Raw genomic sequence first — 25,972 nt, forward strand, 5'->3', positions numbered from 1 at the left:
CGCGGAACAATGGCTTCAAACTACAAGAGAGGAGATTCCATCTGAACATGAGGAAGGACTTCCTGACTGTGAGAGCCGTTCAGCAGTGGAACTCTCTGCCCCGGAGTGTGGTGGAGGCTCCTTCTTTGGAAGCTTTTAAGCAGAGGCTGGATGGCCATTTGTCAGGGGTGATTTGAATGCAATATTCCTGCTTCTTGGCAGGGGGTTGGACTGGATGGCCCATGAGGTCTCTTCCAACTCTTTGATTCTATGATTCTATGATTCTTGGACAAAATGGAAATATCATACCTGATTGACCACAACGTTACTATCTGTGGCTTCTCTATTCTATTATTTTCAGAGTTCCATACTGCTGCTCTTGAGGTTATTTCTCTTAGGCCCATCAGCAGTGACATTGAAAAAGTCGGTTTCTGTTTTTCTACTACTAATTTCTACTAGTAAAGCTAGCATTTCATGGGTTATAGCTTGCAGCCTCTGGAGTAGCATAAAGCATGGATTCAGGCATCGAGCAGCCTGCTTCTTAACTAGTATACCCATCCTCCAGGTCACCAGAGAGAAGTCAGCATTAGAGGGGCAGGATAGTGCCGGGATAGATCATTAAGTCCACCCTTGGTAATGGAGCTGGTATGCAAAAGCCTTGAGCCGGTCTGATGAAACCCTATCTCCAAAACTGTTAAAAGAAGCCCCTATTGAGAAGGAGATTGACTTATCACATTTATCCCAAGGCATGCTTCTGTCCCAATAGCACAAGTAGGAACCAACTAAATACCCCCCCCCCCCCCGGTCCAGCTCTCTCAACATCCATTCAGAATGAAGGAGTAGCACAGGAACTTTCTAAGCACTTTTGATACACAAAATATGTTGTCTTGTTCTTGGGAAATGGATTAGTCTTTACAGGAACTCCTCTGTGGTCTCCTTCCATGGGCATTTTACTAATATACATTCCAACTGACATTCAAGTATCTATCTTTGCCATTCTGTTCAAATTAATTTGGTTTTGCTTCCATGGCATTTAAAAAAATTTGGGCTCTCCTGCTTGGCTGTTTCTGGGGTTTATAGAGGTTTTCTTTGTTTGTTAGAGTAAATCCAAAAGCCACAGCACAAAATGGAAGGGAAGGGAAGGCACAATCTAAGAGGAAATCCAAGCACAATTACTATAAGTTAAAATAATAAAAGTATCTCAAATGTGGAAGCAAGTCAGTGTAATTGCAACTTTATGTAACCCACCATTATGTGTAACCATGACTTACCATGGAAAACAAAAACAGGGAACATGGCTCATATTAAATTTGCATACTCCCAACTGCATGTGTTCTTAAATAAGACACCAGAAAAGTGATGATTTGAATCACATGTCCATTTTCTTGCACAACACTGACCCTTCAAAAATATTAAGTTGAAATAAAATGTCAACATGCTGAAATACATGTGGTCAGGGGCGGCTCAACCCATTACGCAAAGTAAGCATTCGCAGTATAGTTGATTTTGCCCAGGGGTGCTCTTGGGGGAAACTAGACCTTGGCATATGCGAGTTGTAGTTACTGGGATGTATAGTTCACCTAAAATCAAAGAGCATTCTGAACTCCACCAATGATAGAATTGAACCAAATATGGCACACAGAACTCGCATGACGAACAGAAAATATATATCAATGATTGGTTGGGGGGGGGGCAAAATACTGTTTGCTTACCATTGAAAATTGCCTCTGCATGTGGTGCATATCTTTATTTGATGCCAGTGAGAATCCTCAACTGACCTGTGTTCCCACTTTTGTATGCAAAAGCACAATGTAAAAAACAGAAGTTCCTTGAGCAATCTTGTTCGCTTTGAAAGGTTTATACATGGAAGTTGAATAAAATCATCCTCAATAGCAAGGATTTTATAACAATGGATCATAAGGGTGGGGACATTAAATGGATTCCTAACTACCAATGGAAATAGTTTAAAATGAAACTTTGATTTCCACAGAGAGCTAGCATAAAAACACAAGAGCTATTCTATCAGTGGGCGCTGATATTGCCTTTGTGACGTCTGTATGCATATTACATACATACTCATTTCTTGGTTGCTACAACACCAAGCAGTAACTTTATGTTGAGCCACAATACCCCCCCAAAAAAAGATTGATAGTTTACCAAGAACTCTGTAATAAATATATGACCCCCCCCCTTTTTTTAAAAAAAACCCAAAAACAAACCTTTTTTGGACTTCTGCAGCTTCAATGCATGAGGAGACTGGGAGCGGACCAGCGGCAGCTTCACACACACACACACACACACATCAAGATTTATCATTTCTAACCCTTTAACAAATGATACCTATTATTCATGATGTTCTTTGTACCTTGTATCTTTCTGTGTATTGTATCTATTTCTTGTATATATAAAATGTATAAACTGCTTTATAAAATGTATCAAGACATAGCCTAGTCAACTCTCCATGATCTTGCTAAGATAGTCCCCTGGAAAAAGAAAGTTTGGGTAAGCTCCTTTGGCCGTTTCCCAAGCCCAGTGATCACCAATTCCATTGTCTATGTGTATGCAATGATAAATGACTGCCCATGTCAGCCCAGATAAACCCCAAAATGTTTGTGTAATGAGTTTGTGCATTTGTTAAACCTCTTTATTGACAGCTAAAATCTTAATTGCCCAAGATCACCGCCTTTTGTTCCTGGAGTCTCGCTCCTTTGTTTTCAGATGCTCCTGTCTTTGTTCAACACAGAGCTGTACAGTTAAGCTAATCAAAATCTCATTAACATTTCACTAACATTGTCTCTCTAAATTATGCCTCCTTCAAGAGTGTGTTGCATCAGCTGATTGGTCCCTTGTCCGGCCAATCAGCCGATGCAACTCACTCTTAGATCTCTATCATTCTCCATGAAAGGGAATCCCCACCTGGAAGCAGTGATGTCAGCAGAACTCCCGGCCAATCAGGGTGTGGATCCTGATTGGCCCCCCTCTCAGTCAATCAGGGAAGGGAGTCGGAGTTTTGAATAGCTGTCAAACTATACAAGACATCTTTCTTTCTCTGTATGGTCAGGCTTCTGCCTTTGAAGCATCCTGCTTGTACTTGCATACCTTTTGGACCAGTTGAATTAAATCTCTGTGGCTTGTCTTCAACCTGGTGAGTTGCTCTATTCTGGCCCATTTGGTTGAGCATATGCTCAATGGGCAAGATCCTGTTATCCATGGTCCTAGTTTATCCACTACAACTTGCATGAGTATCAGTCTTTGCCAATTCGATAGCCAGGTCATATCATAGATAACACTTGTGAAGCAAATTTAGAACAAATGCCTTCATTCATTCAGCCACAAACCAGAAAAATGTTGAGTACTCTGGTTATATATGAATGTGTTATTTTTTGTTTTTGTTTTTGCAACAATCTGCCATCATTTATCATTCACTTAATGATGTCCTCTTTCCTTGCTGCCCAAATGTGCTTGCTTCTACTTTTTTCTGCCATGGTTGTCACTTGATGTTGTGACAAGCTTTCAGTGGATCATGGGAGGAAGAGGATGCTACTGAGTGTTCAGTTTGCCCCAGAAAACCAAGCTGCAGATATTCACTCTCCTTTTGCACACAGGGCCCTCTGAGCTGTTTCTGTTTTCATCATTTTGATTCTTTGCAATAGTCTGAAGAGGCCTCACTTTGGAGGGCAAGTGAATAACGCAAAACTCATGGATCATAAAGAGGGCCAAGGTACTCTTCCACATCTCTCATATATAAAAATATTCCCATCTTCTACTTTACAAGATGATGAGATATTGCCTCTTCTGTGTTAACTGTAGGCCACACTGAACTATGTCCCCTTTTTCTCCAAATGACAAGGAATTATTGTGGTTGTACTACCTCCCCTTTCAAATGTGGAAGTGGGCATATTTCTAAGAAAGACTTAGAGTAAGCTTTGAACATTGGTTTAAGGAAATGGTCCTGAGCAGAACATGATACATGAAGGAGGAGACAGATTCTTCAGAATAAGAAAACTGAAGAAATAAAAGCAAAGATGCAACTAAAGTCTTTGTCCAGTCTGCTCTCTGAGGTCTGTTTTGGGGGTTTAATCTGTGCACTTTTGTATCTCCACAGATCAGCAATGTTGTCCTCATCATCTTTGTGAGCTACTTCGGCAACCGAGTTCATCGCCCTCGGATCATTGGTCTGGGAGGCCTTCTGTTGGCTCTGGCAGCCTTCCTTCTGACACTTCCACATTTTGTCTCAGCCCCATATGAATACTCTCGAACAGTCATCAGTACGTACCTCTTTTTTATGTCCTCAGATATTGCCTGTGCCTCAAATCTTCTCTGAGGCTGTGATAAACTACATTTTGTATGGATTTCTGTCCCACCTATAACCCATAAGGATCCCCAAGGCATCTTATGTAAAATAGTGAAACATAAATACGCTTGGACCATTACAGTCCCCTCTGATACAACTACAGGCATCTGCTCCACTCTTGAGAGTTCTTAGGTAAGGTTCTTCTAAGTACTTATGATGTACTCTTGCCAGATCCTGTGAGATAGGTGACTTGTACTTATCTGATAAATACGAATGCAGTTGCACATTAAAGTCACTTGGCGCTTAGCCTTCCTGGCTTCCATCATCCCTTAAGGCATGCTGTGGTCTCTGTGCAATGACTTGCCTGTCATGGGCGTGCCAAGCTGAATCGGTGCCAGGGAAACCAGAGGCAATGAATGTTTTGGTTCACGTCTGGTGTTAATGCATGCTGTTTTGTATTGAATTGCCCCTTTGGAAGTGCCAGTCTCCTCTGACGCCACCAAAGCATGCAAGACCCCATCTGTTGATGGAGCTGTATATCACTGCACTATAAATACGTCTTCCCCTGCCACATCCCTATAGCACAAAAAGGGAGTGGTGAAGATTTTCCTCTTAGGTTTTTCAGTTATTTTATTTTGAATATCGGCAAAGCTGCCTCATGTTATGTGCCCTCAAGTCAGTGTTGTCTTCTAATAACCTTCTTCCAGGATTTTGGTTTTTGTGGGGTTTTTTGTGTAAGACCTCTTTGGTGAAAAGTTTGGCATTGCTTTCCTGTAAGTGGTTTTCCAAACCTCAACCACTACACAACGCTGTCTCTTCTCTTCCTGCCAATTAGTGTATTTGGGCCAATTTGAGGCCGACATGCACACATCAGCTTCACATTGTCCCAGATAAAATGGTAATTTCAATCCTGGCCCATATTTCAAACCACTATACAATGCTGTCTCATCTCAGCAGAAAAATTTGCTTCTGGTATTTGCCAATTTATCCAATCACAAAGAGTTGTGCAGAGATGCAAAAACATGATGGGAGTTTACCCAAGTTGGTTTGGGAGAGACATATCCTTCCTTCAGGTTCTTCTCATCATAAAGTATAGCCATGTAATAGCAAGTTGCCCAACATACCACTGATTACAATGCAGTCTGAGCCCTGCCACATGCACAATGGAGGACCTCCTTATAGCAAAACCAGCGGCACTCCAAGTGGCTAGTTACTGGTCAAAGGACATTTTTAATACATTACAACTGTACCCCTGGTTTGCTTCTGATACGATAAATAAAAATAAATTTAATGGGAACTCTTAATTCTGCTGGCATGATATTTATTAATATTGTATCCAGCAAGTGAGCTGGAGAATATTATCCTCTATTTCCCTAGAAAAATGGATAAATCAAGCTGTCTGAAGTTTCTAGCAAACATAGAACTGCATCATCCACAAACCAAATGTGGAAATTTCTGGAGCAGAGGGTCATCCCGCCCCCACAACCCCACAACCTCCAAACATCTTATTCATATGTACAGTTCCTAAAGGTATAGAAGTAGGGTTTACAGGGGATTCTGGCTATATTCCTTGGAATCTGAGCAAAAGTAAGATCAGTGGTTATAAACATGTTAATAGCAGACTAATAATACAATGGAGGCCTATCTTTTAACAGAAAAGCAGCAGAGTTTTTGTGTTTCTGTGGAAGACAAAAGTTATTCTCATGTTGGTTCATGAAGAAAAATAAAATCTTCCAACAGACTGAGCTTTAGGACAAAGAAAAATGTCACAAAAAAGTGTAGACACTTACAAATTCTTGATCATGTGGGCTAATATTACTAAAAGCAGGAAATTATGGGAAATGTTGGAGAAGCCAAAAATAAGGCCAGAAATGATGGCAACAAATTCTGTATACTAGGCAAAGTCTGAAGGTACAGACTGAATAACCAGGTCTGTGGTATGTGCATCAAATGTAATGCTACGCTTGGATTGTAGAACAAAGAAGTGATGTCCAAGGGATGGTCATATTCTTTGTAAATATTCATATTCTTTCTTCTTTATAAATATTTCAGATGTCACAGTGGGGTGCAATTACTATTGGTCCTTAGTATCCCCCGTGGATATCAAAATCCATGGATGCTTTTTCCATTATATAAAATGGTATAATAGAATATATCTTCCTTCTATAAAATAGTAATATCAAGGCTTGCTTTTTGTATTTTTTTTTGGGGGGGGGGGTATTTGCCAGCTGTGGATGGTTGATTCTGTGGACACAAAATCATAAATTACAGAGAGCCAATTATATTAGAAATTATTTATTTATTTATTTAAAACATTTATACCCCGTCCTTCTCCACCTCCGAAGAGGGACTCAGGACAGCTTCCAACAGGCAACCATTCAGTGCCGAAACAATATAAAACATATCATAAAATACAACCATATACATTAAAACAGTTATTAATATACATTTAAAAAGTTTGCCAGGTTAAAATCGTCATCCAAATCAGCACAGATTATTTTAAAGATCATTTCAGGAATTGGTTTGAGATTTGGACTTGTTTTTTCATGTCAGGAGCGACTTGAGAAACTACAAGTTGCTTCTGGTGGGAGAGAATTGTCTGTCTGCAAGGACATTGCCCAGGAGAAGCCCAGATGTTTTACCATCCTGTGGGGGGCTTCTCTCATGTCCCTGCTCCGCGGATTTGAACCACCAACCTTTTGATTAGCAGTCCTGCCAGCACAAGGGTTTAACCCATTGCACGACTGGAGGCTCCTTTGGATTTGTGGTGATAACTCCCAATACATCCCTAGTTGGACAAAGCAACTAGATAAAGACAAAGGCATTCTTAATTGGTGACTTTTTAAGCTTTACCTCAGCAAACACAGCAAAATTAAATTGATCTGTTGTTTCCATCAAGAGCCCCGTTGTCATTTCATGTCTTGATATGCAGACCAATTTTCATCTCACCATATACTTAACTGAAGGCCCATCTTACCTCAGCTTTGTGTGTATGTGCTCCAGGGCAGGAAATTCCAAAGCTGTGTCAGTTTCCAATATGTTCTTCCCTGATTTGCTTGGCATCTCATTAGTAAATGAAGGAACACCAGAATTGGGAGCATTTACGTAAACCAAATGAAGTTGGTTTACTTGGCATTTCACTTCTCATTTGCCCTAAACCAATTCAGTTATTAAAATTATCCTTTGGCAGGGAGATGTATCTCTAAAGTGGCCCCTTTGGCAGTGTGAATGTATAAAAGTAAGTCTAAGATGATTAAGAAAGCCCCTGCTGCTGAAAGTATATTCCAACCTCATGCTATTATGATGACCATTAACAAGAATGTGTGTTATTACATATACAATGTGATATTATAGTGACTGGAACCCTTAAATTACCTGGTGGACATTTTGCTATTAAAGTACCACAAGCCTGCAAGGCCATTCATTAAGTGCTGTGAGTTGATGGGAATACTGGAACAATTGCAAAAGTGAACAAATAATGTGGAAGATGTGGGAGTGCTGGCATGTATGGCAAGGACATTGTCATTTGTTTTAATTCTGTATTGAATGGGAGGTTTGAGCTTCCCTTGGGTTTTTAAACACTGTTTTGTTCACTCTAGTAGGAACTCCAAGTACTTTGATTAACATATCGGAATGGATTTCATGGTTCTCCCATGAACATCTTGTTCAGTGTTAAAGCTGATGGATGATTTGAAAGTACATAGGAATCCTGGACAAACCGTAGCTATGCCTCCTCCAGTAATTATCCAGTGTGTGTTTGATGTCGTTTTCACTCCTCCTCCAGAAAAAAATACAGTGATGCATTTGTGTTCATAACCCTTTCTGAATATATCGCTTTAAGCAGTGCTCTGGTAATACCTTGAAAGCAAAAGGTGATGACAACTGCTAATTAAATTGAGGAAGTTTACAGTTCTGGCAGGTCTCCAGCACCCAAGAATGAGCAATGAGCTAAAATATGCCTTTCATTGGGGAGGGTTTAGCTCAGCTTTGATTTTGGAGATGCACAAGTTCCATAAGGAATGGTAAGGCTTTGCTAGCAAGAAGGCACTGGCCAGGATGGAGCCGCAGTGGTGCAATGGGTTAACCCAGCAGTTCTCATCCTGTGGGTCCCCAGGTGTTTTGGCCTACAACTCCCATAAATCCCAGCCAGTTTCCCAGCTGTTAGGATTGCTCACCTGAAGATTGGGTTGCTGACCTGAAATGTCACCAATTCGAATCCACAAGATGGGGTGAGCACCCGTCTGTCAGCTCTAGCTTGTGGGAACATGAGATAAGCCTCCCAGAAGGATGGTAACACTTCCGTGCATCTCTTGGCCAACATCTTTGTAGACAGCCAATTCTCTCATACCAGAAGTGACTTGCAGTTCTCAAGTCACTTCTGACATGATAAAAAAAAACCTGGCCAGGATACAAAGCACAAAGCACATTGTTTGGGGGGGGGGGGGGTGTCTGTTTCTCATGGAGACTATTGTTAAAATATTCCTTTGCTCATTGTGGCTTCAAAGAGATGCATAGACAAACTCATAGAGGAATGTGGCTTCTCCCAGACTCCTCCATACATCTATTTCACCCAGTGAATCATGTGAAACGCTTGACTTGGGGCACGAGTGGGTTTTCAGGAGTAACTTATCTGCCGGCTGACTCTCATGTTGGATGTTTTTCCATTTCTGTAGGGATGTGCGATCCCTTTCATTTCCAAAGAAAAATAATCTTGGCAGGACTGGATCAGATACAAGACTTAAGCCTAACCATCCATGGGTTTTTGCACATTTTTCTTGAATTGTTGCATTCTCTTGTTTCAGTTAACAGCCTCACCAACAGCACCAGCACTGAGATCTGCAATGGTGATTTTAAATGTTCAAATGGCACTATGAAAACCCAGTCGGAAAGTGGCATCATGTGGTCAATAATGGTAGTTGCTCAACTGCTGGCAGGAATTGGGACAATCCCCATCCAACCCTTTGGCATCTCCTACGTTGATGACTTTGCTGAACCAAACAATTCTCCCTTGTACATAGGTAAGTGGTTTCCACTGAAAGAGCTTGATTGACATTAGGTGAGACGTGTGATACACAAATATCATCTACCCTTTGCTGAGCCTGAATGGCTGTTTCTGATATAGCAAAGATCTGTTTATCATTCCTGTAACAAAAAATGCAGGGCATATAACTAAGCTATTAAAATATGTTGTTATTCATTACTTTGTTTTGAAAAAGCTATCAACAGCTAGTGGCATTAATTATAACCATCTTTAATCAACAACAGTAATATTTGTGATTTTTGCAATATTTATGGGTCATTTCTAAACATTTACCAGGGAGAGAAATTTGGGAGCATGTTTGTTATTGTTGATTTCTTTCCTCCAGGAGCTGTGGTGGCACAATGGGTTAAACCCTTGTGCCAGCTGAACGGCTGACCTGAAGGTTGGGTCGCTGGTCTAAAGGTTATCGGTTCGAATCCGTGAGACAGGGTGAGCTCTAGCTTGCTAGGACATGAGAGAAGCTTCCCATCTAACACATCCAGGTGTCTCCTGGGCAACATCTCTGTAGATGGCTAGTTCTCTCACACCAGAAGTGACCTACAGTATGTTTTCAAGTTGCTTCTGACACAATTAGAAATATTGTTTTCCCCCTAAAAGAAAAAAACTGCCATATAAAAAAAAAGTAATAGAATAGCAGTTAGTAATGTAACTCATGACTGTTAGAACAGGGCATCATGAATAATGAAAATAATGTGAAAACTGGCCAACATACATGTTGGTGCCTCAAGTAATAGACCTGTTTCTGGTCACATGTTAGACCTGCTTTTTTCCAAAAATCTCAAATCAGCTCTATGTTTTGAGATACAAAACATATGTTGTCTGCCAGTCATCACTCTGCTTACCCATTTAAAAATCAGGATATTGTAATTTAATGTTTAAATTAATACCTTTTAAGCATGAAGGAAACGTTTTAAAATTACAAAGAAAGTGTACTACATGAAAATCTACTTATTATAAACCAAAATAACAGATTTATGATACAAACTTTCCAGTCATTCAAGAAATCATATCTAAGAAACTGGAATTCATGCTGTATATCCAATGCAATTTTCTAAATCAGTGTCCCAAATAATAATAATAATAATTGTATTTATTTTTGCCCTACTTTATCTCCCCCGAAGGGAGAGATAATAACCCCAGGAACAGACCTAAAAACTAAGACACCGCTATTTTTTGTTGGTCTGTGTAATGTATAATGGGTAGGTAAACGTAAAGGTTTCCCCTTGACATTAAGTCTGGTCATGTCCAACTCTGACCTTTCAGTCAGCAACACCAGCAGCTCAGTGGCTTAACCCACTGTGCCACTAGGGAGCCCTAAACAATAAACATAAACATAAATAATGGGTATTTATGTGCAAAACCAGGGAACATAAACAGACAGAACTTCTATTCATATCTTCTATTCTAAGTTCTAATTATCTTCCCGTTTCTCTGTCCTTAAACCTCTTTTCATTTGATCCATACACACATACACCCGCCCCATTGATAAAAGTAATAGCTGGGTAATACCTCAATGAGGACCACTTAAACATCACAAAAGTAGTGCCACTTTAGAGACATTTTAGTAATCCTACTAAAGATATCCCAACTTCTGCATTTTGTATTTTATTAATGGATCACATAGTTACTTGGTTCTTTAAGTCCTAATATTACTTTATTTCAGTACAGGGAATATCAAGCTTGTTTCAATAGTCCTTGACATGTTGATGGCAGCGGTTCTCTATTTCTGTTCTGAAAAGCTAATCGGACAGTGAAGTGGGTTCTGTCAAGTGCAAGTCCAGATTCCAACATAAGCATAAAAGGATAACGTAGCCTCTTTCTCTGGCACAGATAGGGCTCTTCATTCCTGATCCATTGTTCTGTTGCTACTTTACAAACAAAGGATTAGCAACTCTTCAGTAATCAAAAAGCTTTGTATTTGGCAGTTGAGAAATAAATTGCAGCTTTTCCAGCCAGAATTGTTCTTTAAAAAGGAAGAAGCAATTTCCCTCCTCATGACAAAATCCAAATTTTTTCCACTGTGGGGCTTAGTCCTAGGGCAATCTATAGACAGTTTCAGAATTTAGAAAAGTTACTATGTGGACAATAAGTAATAATTCCAGCATGATGACACCGCCCTGAGGATTCTATGTGTTGCTGTAAAAAAAAAAGACTCAAAAATATAGACGCATTAGTTTGTTTCAGCTTTAAAGGATATAGAGAAAACCTGCAGCATCTTCGAGATTAAGAAAAGGGAAAATTCTGTCATAGGCTTTTAAGGATTCCAGTCCACTTCATCAGATGAGTATCCATCTGATTCTAGATCAGGCATGGACAAATTTTCTAACATGTGGGCCACATGGTGGGCCGGATGGGCCAAGGGTTCTCCCCAAGCCCCCTCCCTGCCCTTTCCTCCACTTCCTCTTCTCTTTTGGAGGCAGAAAGTGAAGGAAAGACAGGAAACATTTGGATGCCAAAAGGGTTAGACTTGGTCAGGATTAGATGGTGGATGGGAAAGAAAAGTGTATCAATTAGACCCCATATTGCCTACTCCTGATACAGAATCCTGGAATCCTAGAGCAGGAAGAGACCCCCAAGGGTCATCCAGTCCAACCCCCCTGCCATGCAAGAAGGCACAATCAAAGCACTCCCAATAGACAGACTCTGCAGAAAAGCCTCCAGAGAAGGAAACTCCACCACTCTCCAACAGCTCTTACTCTCAGGAAGCTCTTGTTTTTGGTCGAATCTCTTTCCCTGCCATTTGAACCCATTGCTCCCTTGTGCACTGGTCTCTAGAGTAGCGGAAAGTCCTCCTCAATGGGACACCCTTTTGCATCTTAAATCTTCCCTCTCTACATTCTCTTCTCCCAGCTAAACATCCCCCAGGAGGAAAGGAGGAAGGAAAAAGAGAAGGAAGGAATAGAATTATGGAAAGAAAGAAAGGTGGAAGGGAATGGAGAGAGGGGGGGGGGAGGTGAGGAAGAAAGGAAGAAGGAAAGAGAAAAGGAAAGAAGGATAGGATGGTGTGTGTGTGTGAGAGAGAGGGCCTGAGCAGAGAACCCAAGGGGCTTCACCCGGCCCCTGAGCCTGGGTTTGCCCATACCTGTTCTAGATAGATAAATTCCAGTAGAATCTCATTTGTGACAGAAAGTATATACTTTGCAATTCAACACTAAGTAAGTAAGTAAAATTTTATGTTAAGAAGCATTAAATTTTGAAAATCATTGAGAAGTATTTTTCTGATTGTTTCATTATGAATTGTATAGCTTCTGTCTCTGTATTTTTGAATCACACAATTTGATAAGTTTAAAGTGTGTTGGGTGGAACATTAGTCCCATCTGTATTTCAATAAGATTTCTGGGATCTTTTGGAATGGCAGTCACTTCCTCTTAATAAATAAGCTTTCAATTCAACAGAAGTATTGCTTTTCTGATTTGCTTAAACATTCCTTACATTTCTTGCGTAGTAACAAACAATAACAATAATTCTTTAGTTTTTGATTCTTTAGGTTCACATCCTGAGAAAATTACTCCCAGAATCCACATTTCCATGCAGGAACTTTAAGATGATAAAAGATTGCATCAGAATCAAATATGCAATCCCCACACATTTTGTAATCCACTATCTTCTCTCTTTCTTTTTCAGCACTCTTATTTGCCATCGCAGTGTTTGGCCCGGCTTTTGGCTATTTGCTTGGTTCTGCAGCACTGAAAATATTTGTAGACTTTGGGAGGGTTGACATGAGTGAGTACCTGTTTTGTCTTGGAGGGGTAGATAATCATATATTACTTTATAATCTTGTATGTGTTTGTGGGTCAAAAAACTAAGCTGTCTTATGTGTCATATCCTCCAATTGTCCCAATTTAGCAAAGACAGTCTAGTTAATCCTCTGTCATCCCACTTTTTGTGCTACTTTTAAAACGCTCCAGTTTCTCTCTTTATTTTTCTCTTTTGTCCTGATCTTATTTCAGTTACTGAAAGTTGAGTTTAAGGTTTGCACTCGATTAACTCAATAGAAGGGAGACAAAAGAGTGAATTCTTGTGCTTCCCAGTAGGCTCAAAGAAAAACAAACTGTTGCAGTCTCTCCTAGCTTACAAATTCTTTCTCATTAATAACCTCTGCTTGCACTGATGTTGCTTGGCCACACATTGGTACAGAATATACCTTAAATTCCTCTGTGAAGTGTTGGCAGTGATGTATGTCTGAAATAAGGAATCGTAGCTACACCAATCCAACATCATGGAAGACATATTTTGGTATATTTCTAAATGACAGGCAAAAACAGGGCTGGCCAGTTGTCTTCACTTGGCAACTCAGCAGCTTTTGGTGATTTCAAGGAAAAAGCCACTTTTTTCTTCTCCAGAATAAATACCCTAAAGCAGCAAATAGTTTGCAGATTTAGTTGAAATTAGATACTATTGTTACATTGTTGTTTTAACAACAAAGGAGGTGACTTAATTGATTAGACTGTTACAAAACTAATCCCGTTGTCTCATTTTGTGTAACAGATAATCTACTTTTGAATGGAAAGGGTGGGGCAGAGGTGTGGATTCAGATCCAGTTTACATGAATCGATGTTTGCTGGTAAATGACTTGAAGACATGGTGCATGTAAGGTGGGAGGCATGTGGCTCCCCCATGACCCTCCAATTATTCTTGAAAAATATTCCCCCCTGAAAGGTGTTCTGAAAAACAGCAACTCCCCTGAGCAGGTGTGGGTAGCAATTTTACCATATTTGTTTCCTCTGTCTTGTTTGTGGCACAGCAGAGGCCTTTTTGCCAATAGTAGGTTACCCAGAAATCAATTCTCCAGAGGCTAAAATGACCCAAACTTAACCACAAACATTTGCTCCCACCTGTCCAAAGCATTTAGACATCTTTGAGAGGCATAGCTCTTCCAAGGTGCAGTATGGCCTTCTGCCCATTGACAAAAGTCCATCCTGCTCTACAGAATTTTGTTAAGTTGAATGTCCATGATAGTCTTGACCTCTGCCCATGCAATTAAGTTCTTGACCTCCTTGTCAGTGCCAGCATATGGACTGGAATGTAGTTAATCTGTCATTAACTGCCATTTCCAACTTTTCTTTGTCCTCTTTCTCCAGTCATTATATATTCTCTGTCAATATTGGGAAGGAGATTTAGATTTGATGCAATTTCCATCATAAGACTTTTCCTTGAGGTTGATTACTTTTTCTACCAATTCTTTTCTCCTTCACTCCTAAATGTGTAATGTACATATTGCTTTTCTTCATAGTCTGAGGTTTTCTTTTTAGATTTGGCCTCTGTTCTAATAGTTCTAACCAGTGTGGGACCACAGAATGATTGTTATCATCTGTTGCAAGATAAATGAAATTATTGTGCTATGACAGGACATGTCATTAATTTCCTCCCTCTCCTTTAGGACAGGCAACATTACCATATATACTCATATATAAATTGACTTCATGTATAAGTTGAGGGCAAGTTTTGGGGCCAAAATTATGGATTTGTATATGACCCCTGGATAAGTTGGGAATCATGCTGCAAAGAGAGGAAAGCACCCTGGTCCCCTCTGACATTTCCCTGCTCAGAAATTCAGAAAGGCCAAAAACAGCACCACAACAGAGATAGTAGGAGAGGTTGATGCTTCTTTAGGCTCCCCAAGGCAAATTACATTCTTGCTTTTGCCACTCTACTCAGCGAAGGGGATGGTCCCCTCTCTTTTGATACAGTACTCACACAGACTATGGAAAAGACAACCCAGCTGTTTTGAGTTGGTTTTTTGACCAAACTTTCTACTTATACATGAGTATATAGAGCCATTCCCTCTCTGTGGTCACCTCATGATGGTCAGTCTCCAGTAAGCTAGCCATGTTCAGGGAAGGTTATTGTTTTGGTGGGACATGGGCTCCCTCTACCTCCATGCTTTTTAATCCTGGAGGGCAAGAAGTCTGGCCTCAGCTGCCAAAAATTGGAGATGGAGGTTTGTTCCTTTTCACCCCTTAACAATGTGGAGAAACACTTTCTGTGCCAACCCAGCAAAGGGCTGAATCCTTTGAACCAGGCCTCCTGCCTGGAGGATGTTCGCTCTCAAAGTGGAGTGACTCGGTGTCTCTTCTGCAGGATCCCTGGAGAGCAGAGGCTCCAAACACTAGGCTCATTAAAAACGTTGCTCCACAGGCATCAGTGACTAAGCTGAGGCCTGACATTCAGCCAGCAGAAATTTGCCCAGCCCAGGAACAATGGGAAAGGAGAGTCTTTCCAGAACGAGGGCAGATAATATTTCTAGTGGCTCCCTTTGCACTTTAGTGCTGGTTAAGTATTTTCAAAAGTCAGCAGGCTACTCAAAGGAAACAGGGCTGGAATAAGATATGTTTCCTTAATTAACTTTATAATTGTACAGATGAACAGGGTACCCCAGCTGCCTCCCTTACACACATACTTTGTTTGTAGATTACTTTAGGAACATACTTCAACTAATGTCTTTCACAATTTAAAACAGTTAGGTTTTTCACTGTGTTTTACCTCACTAAATGCTCAGAACACCTAGTCAGCATGGCCACTGAACACTTTTAAGCTGTGCTCGTGATTTATTCTCAGTTTAGTGATGCAAAGCAGTTCATTCTCTCTTTCCCTCTCTTTCACTCCCTCCCTGACTTTTTCCCCATGATTTTTAAAAAGATTTTCTACAATGGTTCCCAATGCAAAACTGTATTAAAAAGGGCCCTCTGCTTTCAACAGAGGGACATGCTCTCTCAGTTTAGGTCAGTGGTTCTCAGCCTGTGGGTCCCCAGGTGTTTTGACCTACAACTCCCAGAAATCCCAGCCAGTTTAACAGCTGTTAGGGTTTCTGGGAGTTGAAGACCAATACATCAGGTTGGGAACCACTGCTTTAGGTACTGATTCTGGACATGTCGTCTCTATAATCTCTTTATCTTAATTCAGTGAATATCATGCACTTTTGGAAAAACTGATCTAGAACATAACCTAGCTATCAGGAAGTGTATTCCCTAAAGTTTCATCATGTTTTCTCTACGGTGTCTCTTTCAGAGGATGTGAGCATATTCCCCGGAGACCAGCGTTGGATTGGAGCATGGTGGTTGGGACTTCTCATTTCCTCTGGCTGCTTGCTGCTCACTTCTATTCCCTATTTCTTCTTCCCTCGATATATGTTTAAAGGAAGGGTGAGTTTTGAGTGCTAGACTAGAGCAACCTTTCAGAATGGCCCAACTTTTCTTCTGTCAAAAGTTACATTCAGCCATTAGACCTTAAAATGGAAATGCTCTTTTGGAGGACTTAATTTGCTGTTGTATAAAGAAAAAGTCCTCTTTAATATCCTTTTGCCAGCTTGGAAACTTCTGGATTAGACTTTTTTTAAAAAAGAAGAAGAAGCTATACATATTGTTTGCCTGCTTTCTAAGCTGTGCTTTGCCTGAATAAAAACTCCTTGTGATCTCTTTTTTTCTCCCCAGAACATCATTTTGCAGATTTATTGCAGGTGTATTTGGGGTGCATTAATAAAGCCCAAAGATTTTGGCAAACAGCCAGGTTTTAACTTGCCACCTAAATGATAAATATGTTAGTGCCAATCAGGTCTCTGGAGTGAAAGCATTCCACTGACAGGAGACAAAGAAGGTTCCCCAAGCAGATCTTAGTCCTTGGGCAAATACATATAGATAGAAGCTGTCCCTCAAGTACTGTCATCCTAAGCCATTCAGGGCTTTAAATGCCATCACCTGCCACTTGAATTCAGACCAGTTCAATTCTTTTAAGACTGGCATTATATGTTGCTCATATGATATTCCAGTCAGCAGTCAAGTAGCTGCATGTTGCACCAGTTGCAACTTCCAAGTCTGCATCAAGGGCGGCCCCATGTAGACCACATTACAATAGTCAAGAATTCACCAGTGGATGGACCAGGAAAGATCATTACTGGTGTACCAAGATGACACCAAGTACTCTAAAAACTACAGCAACACAACATTTTGACACACTTTCTATGTCTGTAAAAGCCCATCTATGACATAGAATTTAAGTGCTTCTGTTATTTTTTGTTATGAAAGATATCAAACTAATGCTGACAGTGTGTCTCAGAAGATATTTTGACAACATTTTTAAACAAGCTATCCTGGTGGCATTCAACTGTTGGACTACAACCCTTATGCTATCCAGGAATTATGGATATTATAGTTCAACACACGTAATATTTATTTATTTATTTATTTACTTCATTTATATACTGCTTTTCTCACCTAGAGGGGACTCAAAGCACTTCACAACACAATAAATGGCAAAGATTTAATGCCTCACATCCAATACTGCAGAAGAGTGTTGTAAGTTGTTGCACTACTAAACAAGCAAGTCACTGGAGTATGGTTTTGTGTGCCATTTGAATCTCACATTAGTCTGCAATAAATAATCTGTAAACAAAGATATGTGAAACTCTTACCAGCATTCCCATTCCTACAGTTCTGCCTCCTCTCCTAATCCTAAAAATCAGTGAGAGATTGGAAAAATACAAAACCTTTTCTCTTACTACCCTCCGTCATGGCACTGTTCCACCAACAAAAAAGTTCCTAACTTTTCTACTGTTCCTGTGTTTGATGGCTCGGTGCAACACCTAAAACACTTTAGTCCATTATAAACAGGGGAGGGAAAAGGAGTGATGTCTGCCTTTGATTAAATTTACACTGTTAAATCTCTTTGGTAAACTGTGGACAGAGACCTCAGCCTTGGCAGATGCCAAGACAAACAAAATATGGTTCAAGTGGGTGAGGTGGCATTGTGCAATGGTTGGCAAAGTGCATTTACTCAGACAGGTGCGCTTGTCCTTTTGTTTCTGCTTCAGTCCTCCTTTTGTCCTAATGAAGAAAGAGCACACAGTCCACCCTATTCTTCTGTTGACTGGATTGAGTGAAGCACACGAAAGGCTGGGTGTGCTTTTGTGTTGGACCAACCCTGGAATCTACATCCTTCTTGCTCACTCTGTGTACTTGAGTGCCACAGCTTGTCAAATATTTCCCAAGGCTTTATTTCATTTGGTCAAAATTCACAGCCATTGGTCTTTGCTCTCCACCACTGTCAGACAAAGCATAGTTTTTCTTTTTCTCTTCTAGCATCTGCAATCTGAGTTGGACGTGCTAAAGAAGATGGAAAAAGCCAAAGCAGAAGAAGGATCCTTGCTGGATTTAATTAAAAGTAAATGATTTTTCTAAATTTCAGTATTCCGGATCCACTCCCAACGCCCAGAATCCTTTAACATATGTAGTTGTAATTTCTTGTGAGTTATATTTGATAATTAAATGTGGTTTTGTAATTAGAATGTTCCCTAGACTCTCAGCCTCTGTATAGAGCTCAATACATAGAGACTTTTAACATTTTAAATTTATCACATTTTATAAGGATGTAAGAATCGTGCTAGATCAGGCCATGAGCCAGATCATGGAAATGTTATCTTTTTTGGACTACAGCCCCCCAGAATCCCATGGTCAGCATGGTTCAAAGTAATTTTTCCATGCTCACCCCTGAACGCATTTAGACCTCTTTCTCAGTTTGGCCATCCATGTGCTCCTCGGATGCCCACCAGCTGGACATGCCAGCAAAAGCCCTCTCCTGTTGTTGCCCAACAGTTGACCATCCAGAGGCATTATTTTATTGTTGAAGGCTTTAATGGCTGGAATCACTGGGTTGTTGTAGGTTTTTTGGACTGTATGGCCATGTTCTAGAAGCATTCTCTCCTGACGTTTCGCTTGCATCTATAACAGGCATCCTCAGAACCTCACAACTTCTGAGGATGCCTGCCATAGATGCAAGTGAAACGTCAGGAAACAATGCTTCTAGAACATGGCCATACAGCCCGAAAAACCTAAAACAACCCATTCTTTCATTGCTCCTGAAAGTAACAATATAATCCTTATGACTCCTTCATAATCCTTATATAACCCTCCAATATAAACCTTATGACTTCTTGATAATGATCTGTTTCCACAACAGATACTGTAAAGATAAATCTGCCACAGTCATTTTTATTTCTTAAGCATATAAAAGTAGTGTTTGCTCTGCCTGATTCCCTGCTGGTTCCTGTTGCAAGATTTTGATCCCAGAAAGGGGCTTGTTCAGCTAATCTCCTCTCTGCCAGAACCAAATTTAGTTTGATCTTCACAGCAAGAGGTGAAAAGCAAGATAAATGCAGGTGAACACGTTGTTGTTGTTGTTATATGCCTTCAATCTGCCTCTGGTTTATAACAATCTTATCAGGTTTTCTTCACAAGATACATGTGATAATTATTATAATCATTGAGTTGGGTATGCAATGAGATGGGGTTTTTTTTCTACCTTGCTTTCCTATGATACAGGTACTATATTGTAATTTTTATGTCTTTATTACTTGAAAAAATATAGATTAGTCATCAATGATGGATCAGGTAGACATATTCCACTACAAATTAGATATTTTTTAATGTGCCAGAAGCGACTTAGGAACATACTGCAAGTCACTTCTGGTGTGAGAGAATTGGCTGTCTACAGGGAAGTTGCCCAGGGGAGGTCCTAATGTGTTTGCCGGGAGGCTTCTCTCATGTCCCTACAAGCTAGAGCTGATATACGGGAGCTCACCCTATCTCGCAGAATCGAACCAGCAACTTCAGGTCAACAGTTCAGCCAGCACAAGGGTTTAACCCATTACGCTACTGCGGCTCCTTTACAAATGAGATGAGCATATATACAGGCAGTCCCTAAGTTATGAACAAGATAGGTTCTGTAGGTTTGTTCTTAAGCTGAATTTGGGATTAAGTCAGAACAGATATTTTTAAGTGTACCTCCAGCCTATCTATCTATCTATCTATCTATCTATCTATCTATCTATCTATCCATCCTAGCTGTACCCGCCACACGTTACTGTGGCCAGCCTTCCCTCCCTCTTTGTCTTCTTTCTTTCTCTTCCTCCTTTCTTCCCTCCCTCTTTCCTTCCTTCCTTCCCTTTCATCCTTCCTTTCTTCTTTTCTTTCTTCCTTCCTTCCTTCCTTCCTTCCTTTCTTTCTTTCTTTCTTTCTTTCTTTCTTTCTCTTCTTCTTCCCTTCCTTCTCCCCAACCTTTTCTTTCTCTTCCTCTTTCTCCCCTTTCTTCCTTCTCCACCTATTCTTGAACTGCAACTCCTATCTACCTACCTACCTACCTACCTACCTATCTATCCCTATCTAATTTTATCTATCTGGAGGATTGCTGGGAGTTGCAGTCCAGAAATAGGAAATTGGAAATACGCACGGATGCTCTTAAAGAAATCCAAGGAGAAAAAAACTTGGAGCTTGGAAGCAGTGCATTTGCATCCTCCTCCTCTCCTAAAGGGCCTGGTCTAGAGAGTGCTGGGAGCTAGTCCAGAAGAGAGTGTGGATATGCTATTGTGTGTTTTGTTTGCCAGGGGGAGTCGTTTTTGCGTATGTGCTGTAGCATCTTTTTGCTTTTTAAGTCCCTTCAGCTGTGTTTTTCAGTGTTTATGGTTGATGGTCATTCGCTGGCCTGATAGGTGTATTCTATCCAAATTTTCTGTCAATTCATCCAGCGAATTTGAGTTATGTTAATCCCACAAATTAACATTACATTTTTATTTATGTAGGTGTGTGTGTGTGTGTGTGTGTGTGTGTGTGCATTTGTGTGTGTGTATATTCTGGCATGTAGCCGGGGGGGGGGGGGGGATTGAGGGGCTTCACCCCCCCCCCCCCAAATTCTGAAGGTGGTCCGCAAGAAGGCCTTCCTGGCACATTATTTAAACTGTTATGTTTATTCACATCATGATCTGATCACCATGCTCAATATATATATGCATGGTGGTATTGGGGTAATGATACAAAAGGTTTGCTAAGATAGATTCTCTCTCACACAGACTCAGCCCCCACCCCCGAATCAAACTCAGCGCCCCCCCCCCCCCCCCGAATCAAAATCCTGGCTACAGTTGTGTGTATATATATGCGTTTTGGATAGCACAGGGAAGGGTTAACATCCCTGTGGTGTTTATTTTGCTGTCTGTGCCTTGGTTCAGAACATTTTAGCTCATTAGGTTCTTGTGGGTTTTTTCGGGCTATAGGGCCATGTTCTAGAGGCATTTCTCCTGACGTTTCGCCTGCATCTATGGCAAGCATCCTCTGAGGATGCTTGCCATAGATGCAGGCGAAATGTCAGGAGAAATGCCTCTAGAACATGGCCCTATAGCCTGAAAAAACCCACAAGAACCTAGTGATTCCAGCCATGAAAGCCTTCGTCAATACATTTTACCTCATTTTCTGTCCCTGTGATTATATGATCTTGAACATTTTGGCTTGTTGTGGAAACAAACATGATAACTCTTCCAGGAGTGAATTTCCCTTCCTAGGGGTAGATTTCTCTCACTTCTTGTTGTCTCACCCCCATTCTTAACAATGAGTCATTTGTAAGTTGGATATTTGTAACTTGAGGACTGCCTGCAATATGTAATAAAGTGACAAAGCCCAATCTGTCCAACTATCCAATGTACCAATTTACCAGCTCCTGCTCGGGACTTTTATGCACCCTTGCAAATCACAGAAGCTAGAAAAATCACCTTTTAATTTTATCAGAATTGCCCAAGCTTCATGGATGCTTACCATTCTAGCCAGGTTATTTGCGGAGTTGTAGTCCAGGCCGATATTTTTTTTTCAAAGGTTTAGGGCCAATGATTGACTGTGACTCTTCCTTCAAGGCAAAGCTGGAGTACTAGGAAGCCCCATGAAATTATGTTCTTCTTACACCATATTCTCCAGCCTCCAGGCATATTAATTTAACATCTTGCTCTCCTGTCTTTATTTTCAGAGTTCCCTCGAGGTTTCATGAAGTTGTTCCTCAACCCATTTTTCATAATGGTGGTACTGGCCCAGTGCTGCTTCTCCTCTATTATCGCTGGCCTCTCTACCTTCCTTAACAAATTCCTGGAAAAACAGTTTGGTGCCACCCCTTCCTATGCTAACTTACTCATTGGTGAGAAAATTGCAATGACTTTGAACTAAGTAGAGCTAGGAACAAAATTATGATCTAGTAGAGAAGACATTTGAGTACATTCCTCAAATATGAAGCACTTGGACACATTCATCACTGCTGTGGATGTTGGTTAATACTAGCAATAAGTTTCCCAGTGGGCTGAGATTCCTATTACTGGGCCTGAAGACTTGATAGGAGTAGCCTCCAAAAATCACAAGCAGATAGAAATCTGCAAAGCTTGGAAATAATTTGTGACCCCAAATAATTACTTTTGCAGAATCTCTTAATGCAAACCTTAATGTTAATTCCCTGATTTCTAGCAACAAAGAATGTTGCTCACTATCTTAATTTGTGTCTAAGGTAAAGGTCAAGGTTTTCCCCTGACATTAAGTCCAGTCGTGTCTGACTCTGGGGATTGGTGCTCATCTCCATTTCTAAGCCAAAGAGCCAGCGTTGTCCGTAGACACCTCCAAGGTCATGTGGCCAGCATGACTGCATGGAGCGCCATTACCTTTCCGCCACAGTGGTACCTATTGATCTACTCACATTGGCATGTTGGCAGAAGCTGGGGCTGACAGCAGGAGCTCACACCGCTCCTCGGATTCAAAGCTGCGATCTTTTGGTTAGCAAGTTTAGCAGCTCAGCGGTTTAACCCACTGCGCCACCGGGGGCTCCTAATTTGTGTCTAATGATGTGTAATTATGTTCCAAAATTTATGATTTAGCAGCAGATTAACAAGTGAACTAACGTTATACATCTTTTTAAAAATGGTTTGCTGCCATTGAGTTAAATTTCTCTAATGGTCAGTTAGTACAAACTGCAGGCCATTAGACAAACATTACACAAACATTTTCAAGCTTGAATACCTGTCCTTCTTGTAGAGGATGTAGAATAAACTAATGCCCTTAGTCATACTGACCTGAGAACACTGAAAATTATTCAGAAGTCAGGGTTAAATTTTGTGTATCTTTTGATGGCAATGTGTGTGTTAAAATGCTCTCAGTGCAAGAAGGCTCTGATACTGACATCTCCTATGTGGGTGATTGCCCTGTAGTGGGGCTGAATCAGTTCCCTTTTTTCCTGGAATATACACACATGTTGCTCCCTGTGTCTTGCAGGCTCCTTGTCACTTGGTACAAGATTTTACTGAATGGGAAGAAGTCAGCCCTCTCCTCCCTTGGCACAATGAACATCTTTACAGCTGGCTTTTTCTAGAGCTGAGATGGACAGGTGTTGCTCTCCAGATTAAGAAGCCATTCCCCTAATTCCTTACCATCATCTATGCTGCTGAAGACTGATGAGAGTTGTAGGTACAAATCTGGAGAGCCACAGTTGCCCAGCCCTTGCTCTAGAGCAGTGGTTCTCAACCTGTGGGTCCCCAGGTGTTTTGACCTACAACTCCCAGAAATCCCAGCCAGTTTACCAGCTGTTAGGATTTCTGGGAGTTGAAGGCCAAAAACATCTGGGGACCTCAGGTTGAGAACCACTGCTCTAGAGAATAGCCATGGCCAGCTTATCAGGGCATGTGAACTAGATGGAATCACTGCATGTGCCTGTTAAACCATTGTATGAAATGAAACTTTATTTGTAGCCTGCCCTATCTCCCCAAAGGGACTCAGGGCAGCTCACAACAAAATACATCATGGCAAACATTCAATGTTGACAGTAATATTTAAATGAATCAATAAACGAATCAAGAACAACTCAGTAAATTATAAACTGACATAAATAAACAAGACATAAAATAATCCACATAATTACTAACATATTAAATCCTTAAAATATCATTTAAAATCTCTAAAATTAGGCTAAAATTTTGGGGGGAGAGATGGAAAACAGCAATTTAGCTGGGTGGATGTGGGCAGCCAGGGAAGGTGCAACTAGATGTACTTTTTATTTTTAAAAAAATAATATTTATTAATTTTTGTACATAAAAAGAGGGGAGAATTCACACAAACAAATCTTTAGCACACAAATCAACATCCCACCTCCAGCCCCCCACCTTAAACAATCCACCGCAGTTACTAAAATCAATGTCTCAAAACCCTATCCTAGTGATGTGGGGAAGGGGAAGTGGTGTAGGTAGGATATACAGTGGGTATAACATAAGGGAAAAGTGGGTAAGGATGCTATACTAAAAACAAAAACAAAACAAAAAAACTAGATGTACTTAATCCTCCTCTCCGTAAGCTAAATTGCACAAGTGTGTTTTTAATAGGTTTTTTTGAAGGGAAGGAGAGAGGAAGCCATTTTTAACTCTTTAGGGAGGGAGTTCCTGAAATGGGGAGTGATCATGGAGAAGGCCCTTTCTCTCATTCCCACCAGCTGTGCTTGAAACAGGGTGGGTCCGAGAAGGACCTCCTCTGCTGAACAAAGTGCTCGTGTTGGTTTATATATGGAGATGCGATCTTTCAAATATTTGATGGCTGTCTATATATAGAATTCATGCAGTTTCCAAAAGGAAAATGTTCCCCACATTGGAATTCTACCAAGTGTGAAGCAACCTCCAGAGCTGTGGCCGGCATCCTTAGTCAGTGGTCCTTTTTGTGTACAAATAAGGCAAAGGTTTCCCCTAGGCCATTTCTAAAACTAACTTCATTGTCTTTCTGAAGCACATTTTGCTTGCAGTTATAGAGCATTGTCCCTCATAGCTGAAGAAGGATGCCTCTTGATCTCTTCCTCCTTTTGCAGGATCTGTGAACTTGCCGGCAGCGGCTCTTGGGATGCTCTTTGGAGGCCTCATCATGAAGCGGTTTGCCTTGTCCCTCAAAGCCATTCCCCGGTTCTCCATTGCTGTGCTCCTTGTGTCCACACTCTGCATCCTGCCTCTTTTCTTTATGGGCTGTTCCACGCAGAAAGTAGCTGGCATTTATCCACCCAGGTAATATGCCTTACTCTTCATAAACACTTTATAGAAATCAAGAACATAGATTAGTTGTCCTTCAAATTGCGGACATTAAGACATACCTATTTCCATGCCCACCCTAGCAGTCTTTTCTGAATTATATTCCCCTTTTAAAACCTTGTTCTGAATCCTGTAATCGAGTAATTCATTTGAGTAATTATTTAATGAAATATTTCATGGTCAACATTAAAACAAGACCAACACTAACATGGTTTACAAAGACTATTCATTTTTCATATTATTACAGGGGGAGGTTGCTTATTAATATATTGGCCCCACACATTTAAATACCCCTAAAATGAATTATTAAATTCACTATTTAATAACTGTCTGAATTAATGTTTTTTTCACTGTATATCTACAATACATCCCAGTTCTAGTTGGTGGTTTGAAGTGGGGAGGGGGGGAGTCAAAATTCAGCATGGAGCTAAACAGTTTGTCATTGCATTCTAATTAGAATCGACTTTTCTCCAGCAAAATGATATCATGCAGTTCAGATCTAAGTTACAACACCCCTTGGCAGAAGAAGGTGGTGACAGCCTCTGGTTTTGATTATTTTAGTACGAAATTAGAACATATTCATAGAGGAATAGGATTCTTAGAAACTATCAGCCATACCACATGATTCAAAGCATTTGTGATAGTGACTAGGAATTGCCAGGAAACAACAAAGAGATGGTAGGGCCATTCCCCTCAATACTTGCTTATGTACTTTCAATAGGCATCTGGTTTCCGACCACTGGGACCAGTCCATGATATTTGGACTGTTTGAGACCAAACAGCAAACGTTTCCCTTCCCTCCACAAAATGC

The 25,972-nt window shown here is 40.6% G+C and overlaps 1 protein-coding gene across 1 annotated transcript in view; it reads left to right on the forward strand.

Annotated features, from left to right (window-relative positions):
• The window catches only part of SLCO2A1 (solute carrier organic anion transporter family member 2A1), a 74,911-nt gene that overhangs the window by 36,701 nt on the left and 12,238 nt on the right, over positions 1-25,972 (forward strand). The window contains exons 3-9 of the mRNA XM_067465928.1: positions 4,085-4,247; positions 9,076-9,291; positions 12,939-13,037; positions 16,323-16,456; positions 18,389-18,470; positions 22,092-22,256; positions 24,948-25,137. Of these exons, the coding sequence (XP_067322029.1) occupies positions 4,085-4,247; positions 9,076-9,291; positions 12,939-13,037; positions 16,323-16,456; positions 18,389-18,470; positions 22,092-22,256; positions 24,948-25,137 (1,049 nt within the window). The remainder of the gene's footprint in view (positions 1-4,084; positions 4,248-9,075; positions 9,292-12,938; positions 13,038-16,322; positions 16,457-18,388; positions 18,471-22,091; positions 22,257-24,947; positions 25,138-25,972) is intronic.

Source organism: Anolis sagrei, chromosome 3 (assembly GCF_037176765.1).
Source record: "Anolis sagrei isolate rAnoSag1 chromosome 3, rAnoSag1.mat, whole genome shotgun sequence".
Classification (NCBI taxonomy): Eukaryota; Metazoa; Chordata; class Lepidosauria; order Squamata; family Dactyloidae; genus Anolis; species Anolis sagrei.